A 6,065-nucleotide genomic window follows, 5' to 3' on the forward strand; every position below is an offset into this window, starting at 1 on the left:
CCTGGGAGTTGCCCCTCGGTGCTGGATTTCCTCCTGCTCTTCACGCCCTGGCCGTGCCCTGGGCGCCCTTCAAGGTTTTACTGCCCGCAGTTGTACTGGTAACTGTTGGCCCACTGGTAGGAGTAGGGGCCGGAGCGCTCCTGGCACACCTGGGGACACCTGAGCACGCCCTGCCCGCAGCGGGGCACGCCCAGGAGCTGCGGGATGGGCGCGGGGCAGGAATCCAGGCACCGGGAGCTGCTGCACGACGAGGAGGAGGAGGAGGAGTGCCCTTCCACCACGCGCATCTCCACGCAGCTCGGCCGGCAGGGGCTGGGAAGGGCTTTCCTCACGGCGCAGAGCTTGGGCGCCACGGGGGCGCAGGGTGAGCAGGGTGAGCAGGGCACCACCAGCTCGGAGCTGTGGCACTGCTGGGGGAAGGTGAGCGTGGGGCTCGTCACCCCGCCGGGGATGAAGCACTGCTGCTTGTACTGGTAGTTGTAGTAGGACATGGCTCCGGGGATCCTGGGAAACACAGGAGGGAGATGAAGGAATTCCCTGCTGGGCTCTGGAGGGGAACTCTCAGCCCTCAGCTCTCCACTTGCTTTTCCCTAAAAATTTCCACCAAACTTGCTTTTCCCTAAAAATTTGCCCTGCAGCTCCAGCTGTTGAGGGGAGCATGGAGCTGTAATCCCTTGGAAAAGGGGAATTTCGGGAGCTGGCATTGGTGCTGAGGTTCGCAGTTCTTTAGGATAAGGACTCTCATTTATTTCCTTTCCAGGTGCCTCACCTGACAATGGAATTTCTTTCTGCCAGCAGAAGGAAAAGCAAAGGAAGGAATTGCCCTTGGACCTCCTGGGATGTCCTGCGTCCCTCCTCTCATCCCAGGTTGCTCCAAACCCTGTCCAACCTGGCCTTGGACACTCCCAGGGGTGGGAAATCAATGGAATTACCTGGGACCCTCACAGGGAACAATTCCTCCCCAAAATCCCTCTCAAATTCCCCCTCTGTCCCCCTCAGCCCATTCCCTGTGTCCTGTCCCTGCAGCTCCTGAGGAAAAGTCCCTCTCCAGCTTCCCTGCAGAACCTGGAGGGGCTCTGGGGTCTCCACAGGCTCAGCATTCCCAGCCTAGCAAAGACCGATCCAAACCCGGATAATTATCACCTGAGCTACTAAAACAAGTGGCCTGTAATAAAGGAGAAGTCTAGAACTCAATTTTAACAAAGCAAATTTAAAAATTGGATTTAATAAATCAATAAATAAAAAGAAGAAGGCGAAGAAAGCTCACATCCCAAATAGGGTGAAGTTCTGTAAATCTCAAGCTCAACTTTAGAACCGTTTTCCTGTCTCTGCCTCAAAAAAAGCCAGCAACAAACCCAAGAAAGAACTTTTAGCTGCAACCACCCTCTTCATTCCCAGCGCCAGGATATTCCAGATTCCAGTTCTAAATCCCAGCAGAATTTTATTTTCTTAGGCGTAGAAATAGGGAAACAACTTACCGAGCTCACAGTGGAGAGTAAGGACTGGGTGGAAAGCTTGGAAATGGGGGTTTTTATATGGAGTTTTTATAGTCCTTCAGGCTTCATGGAAAACCTGAGCCATGGAGTGCCAAATCCTAATAAACCACAGCAGGGAATTTGTTCGCATGCAACTTTTCCACTGGCTGTAATTATTTTACTCACTTGCGCTTGTTAATGCATTGTTATCCCCAAATCCCGTGAAAAACGCCTCACACCCTGTGGGTTCTTTCCATTGGAAAGCTTAACTGGGAGAAGGAAAAGCTGCCTTTTATCTGGCTGACCTCGTTAGGCACCTGAAGAAATCCAAGCCTCTCCTCCTAAAGCTCCTTTTGTGGGTGCGACCGTGGGGAAGCAGCGCTGGGGGAGCGGGGATTGATTGGGGTCATTCCAACAGCTCAGGGGTCATCCCAACGGCTCTGGGACCATCCCAATGGCTCTGGGGTCAACCCGATAGCTCTGGGACAATCCCAGTGGCTCTGGGGTCATCCCAACAGCTCTGGGGTCATCCCACCAGCTCTGGGACCATCCCAACAGCTTTGGGACCATCGCAATAGCTCTGGGGTCATTCCAACGACGCTGGGACCATCCCAATGGCTCTGGGGTCATCCCAACCACTCTGGCACCATCCCAATAGCTCTGGGACCACCCCAACAGCTCTGGGACCACCCTAACGGCTCTGGGACCTTCCCAATGGCTCTGGGACCATCCCAAAGGCTCTGGGGTCATCCCAACAGCTCAGCTTTGCACCCAGAACTTGGCTCTGTCCCCGCGCCTTGCGCCGGGCCCTCGGGAACGATCCTGTGATGTCATTAGGGTAATTAGCAGCCTTTGATGTGCCAAGACGCGGACGTGAAATTGGCTCTGTGCTGGCGTTGCTGAGCCGGCGCGGCTTGGCTCGTGTCAGGCATTAATGAGCATTTGTGAGGGGTTTATGAGGTCCTGTTATGATGGTGTTGTTTAATGTCCTGTTCCATGTGCAGGTAAACACCGGGATGAGCCAGCTCAGCACCTCCGGAGTGTCTTCATTAATCAGGAGCGTCTTAATTTATCACCAGAGTGTCTTCATTTATCACTAAAATGTCTTCATGAATCAGCGCGGCAAAGCTAAGTTTTGGAGTGAAAACAGGCTCTGATAAAGCTGTTTTTCCCTTTTTCCAGCTCAGAGAAGCCCTTGGAAAAACAGCCTGGCTGGACGTGGTGGTTTAGCTGTGGTTTTGTTGAATTAGCAAATGCATCATGTGTTTGTGTGTTGGAGAGGGGAGCAAAGTCACCAGGGAATTGTGGGGTGGTCTAGGGTGGGAAGGACCCTCAAGAACATCTCATTCCACCCCCTCCATGGGCACGTGGGAGGCGGAATTGTCTCTCCAAACTCCTGAGATGAGGTTTGGAGCCCCCATCCCTGGAGGCGTCCGAGGAATCCCTGGACGTTGGTCTGGGTGTCCAGGTGGGGTTGGGCCCAGCTTGGTCTCGATGACCTTGGGGCTCTTTTCCAACCCCAGCAATCCTGGGATTCTGTTTTTGGTGTTCCATTGGTCTCAGGGGTGGGTTGGATTCCTGGTCCTTGTTTTTCTTTTTGAACACTTCACCCACATTGGTGTCCTCAGGGCTCTCCCTCCTCCTGAGCTCAGATCTTCCTCGATCCTTTCAGTTTTATCTTTATAAAGCCGGTGATTTTTTGCATTTTGCATGTTTATCTTTAGAAGAGCTGACACTGGATCCTTCAGCCTGTCTGGGCTGGGAATTGAGCTGACGCTGCTTTGCTGTGCTCCTCACTCAGGCGCTGAGTTTTGGCCACGTGTCACCTGTTGATTCATCACTTTTATTTCCTGGTTGTGCCTGAGCTGTTACAACTCTGTTAACAACGATACAGTGACAACATCAGGGCACTAATGAGCTTTTATGGTGTGTTTGGAAACACCTGCAGAAAGCCTTGACATGGTTCTTGTCAGGGTTAATGTTTGTGTTCACGGAAATCCACCCTGCAGTGACAGCAGCCCTGAGCAGAGGGAACAAATCCCAGCATTGTGGATTCCTCCCACGCTGGACTAAAGATCTGAACTTTTCATTATTAACAAATCCCCAAGATAAGATTTAACATCTGGTTTAATCTTCACCTCGCTGAAACCACTAATTAGATATTAATTCCAATGTTTTTGACTTTGGGGATGAATTGCTGGCCAGCTTAATGGGAGGTGAAGGTGGATGTTGCAATCCCCGTGGTTATCTTTGATTATTGTGGTTGTCCCACCCCTGGAAGTGTCCAAGGCCAGGATGGACGGGGCTTGGAGTGACCTGGGACACTGGAAGGTGGAATGGGATGGTCTTGGAAGTCCCTTCCAACCCAAGGGAGAAGGCTTTGAGGCGAGGTTTGATAAAAGACAGCAGAAGTAAGAAAATACTTTTGTTTTTTTAACCAAACAGGAACCAGAACGGGGCAGCTGCCGGGGGTGGGAGCGTCCATCCAACTCACACCCACACCACCCTCGGCATCTGTCCCAGAGCCTCCTCCTCAGGTTTAGCAGGATGATAACCCCGACCAGCAGGGATTCATCAGCAGCTGGCGTTCCAGAGGCGTCTCCCACTTATTGTTCCCAACGTCAGCTGTGCCAGCACCTTCAGGTGCCCTTCGGTCAGAGAAGTGACTCCCTGGAAAAAATGCCTGACGAGGTCTTGCCTCGGTCACACCCCGTTTTATGGCTCTTTTTGCCATTCCCCAAATCCAGTCATGATTTATGGTTTTGAAAATATGGGGTTTTTAATGGGATATTAAATGTGGTCTTGCCTTTCTTTCTGTTTTATTGTTCAAATCTGTAAGTTGGGTACTCAGTGTTGGGTTGAAAGAGGTGTCCTGACTTATTTGGGTCTGTAACTATAAAGTTCAGGATTTTTGCAGTGAGACAGAGCTTTCATCAGACTTTTTATTAGTCTAAAGAACACAGAACACAGGTTATAAATATTTCATTCAAGAACCCAGAACTCCAGTTTATCCCTCACATTTTCATCTCTTTCTGGGCTGAATTGAGGATATTTTTATCCAGAAAAATGTCTGTTTCCTCCCTGCCAAGGAATGAGTCCAGTCATGGAGGTGATCAAGCCTAAACCCCATAAATATTTTCCCTTTGAGATGCAGAGACAAAGAATCCCCTCCCTATAAAGCTGAAATTGCAGAGTGGGGAAGGCCGTAAAGGACAGGTCATGCAGGACACGAGGGCAAGCCAGCAATTAGCAAGAGTGATTTATCTAAAACAATTATCATCCGTTAACAAAGCTGGATCTGGAAAGAATCGTGGTTAGTAATTGATTAGGAAGTTCTGCATGTGGGTGATTCACGTGCTGGGCACTTCGAGGCCGGGTATAAAAGTGCCCAAGCTCACATCTCGCACCATCACTCCTCTTGTTTCGCTCTCTGGTGCTGTAGGTAAGTGCATTCCTAAATTCCTGGACTCCTGAGCTGCTGAATTCCTCCTCTAACCAAACCTTCGAGTGTGGTTTGGGGATCAGGCTGACATTCTGCTGGTGGGAACCGCTGGATGTGGCACTTGGGGCTCTGGTCTGGTTGGGAAGGTGGGGATTGATCACAGGTTGGACTTCTGGGGGGATTTTCCAACCTCAGCCACTCTGGGATTGGTAAATGGATCCATTTGTGACTGCTCAGCCACTGGGAAATACAGATCTGTGTGAGATCCGAGTAATATTCCATGAATATTCCATCTGCGTTCAGCACACAATTCAGGGATGCATTTTGGGTGCTGAGCTATCAGAATCCTCCCTGTCCCTTGAGCCTCTTCGTACTCTTTTATCCTCATGTTTGACTATGAAACAAATGTGAATTTTGTTTTATTTCCCTGCGCCCACAGATCCCCGCCCAAGCCATGGTTCACTCCCTGAGCCCCTGCACCGACGGCAGCGCCTCCCCCTGCGGCGTGGCCGTGCCCCAGCCCGTGGCCGACTCCTGCAATGAGCCCTGTGTCCGGCAGTGCCCGGACTCCACCGTGGTCATTTACCCTCCCCCCGTGGTGGTCACCTTCCCCGGGCCCATCCTCAGCACCTTCCCCCAGCAGAGCACCGTGGGCTCCGTGGGAGCGCCCGAAGTCGCAGCCGGCGTCGGGGGCAGCGCCGGAACCGGTGTTGGAGCCATCGTTGGAGGTGGTTTTGGTGCTGCCCGGACCCCTGGAGCCTCCCAAGTTTATGGCGGGGCCAGGTGGGGCCGGGGGTACCCGGTGGGCAGCTGCAGACCCTGCTGCTAAGGCCGTGGCTGGATGAGGGTGACCGGCAGGACGCGGCTCCAGGGAGAGCTGAGCACTTGGGGCGGCGTTACAACCATCCGTGGATGTTTGAAGGCCTCAAAAATCCGTTTCCATCCTTCTGCCCTTCCTGGTTTTCCTTCTCTAAAGCTTTCCTCTCTTTCCGAGCACTCTGCTCTCAAAGCTCAGGGTTGCTCCTGGTTCCTTGGGGTATTCTCAAAGCTCAGGGTTGCTCCTGGTTCCTTGGGGGCTTGTCGGGATCTTCGTAGGTTTAGATTAGGGAGAAACTAGGATTTTAGATTTTTGAAATTTAGATTTTAGG

The 6,065-nt window shown here is 51.9% G+C and overlaps 1 protein-coding gene across 1 annotated transcript; it reads left to right on the top strand.

Annotated features, from left to right (window-relative positions):
- The first annotated feature begins 5,371 nt into the window (after positions 1-5,371).
- Positions 5,372-5,746, top strand: LOC102036908 (claw keratin-like). The gene has a single exon (XM_005430501.1). The coding sequence runs from the start codon at positions 5,372-5,374 to the stop codon at positions 5,744-5,746; it is 375 nt and encodes a 124-aa protein (XP_005430558.1).
- Positions 5,747-6,065: the final 319 nt, after the last annotated feature.

The sequence above is a fragment of the Geospiza fortis genome, unplaced genomic scaffold (assembly GCF_000277835.1).
Source record: "Geospiza fortis unplaced genomic scaffold, GeoFor_1.0 scaffold375, whole genome shotgun sequence".
In the NCBI taxonomy this organism is placed as follows: Eukaryota; Metazoa; Chordata; class Aves; order Passeriformes; family Thraupidae; genus Geospiza; species Geospiza fortis.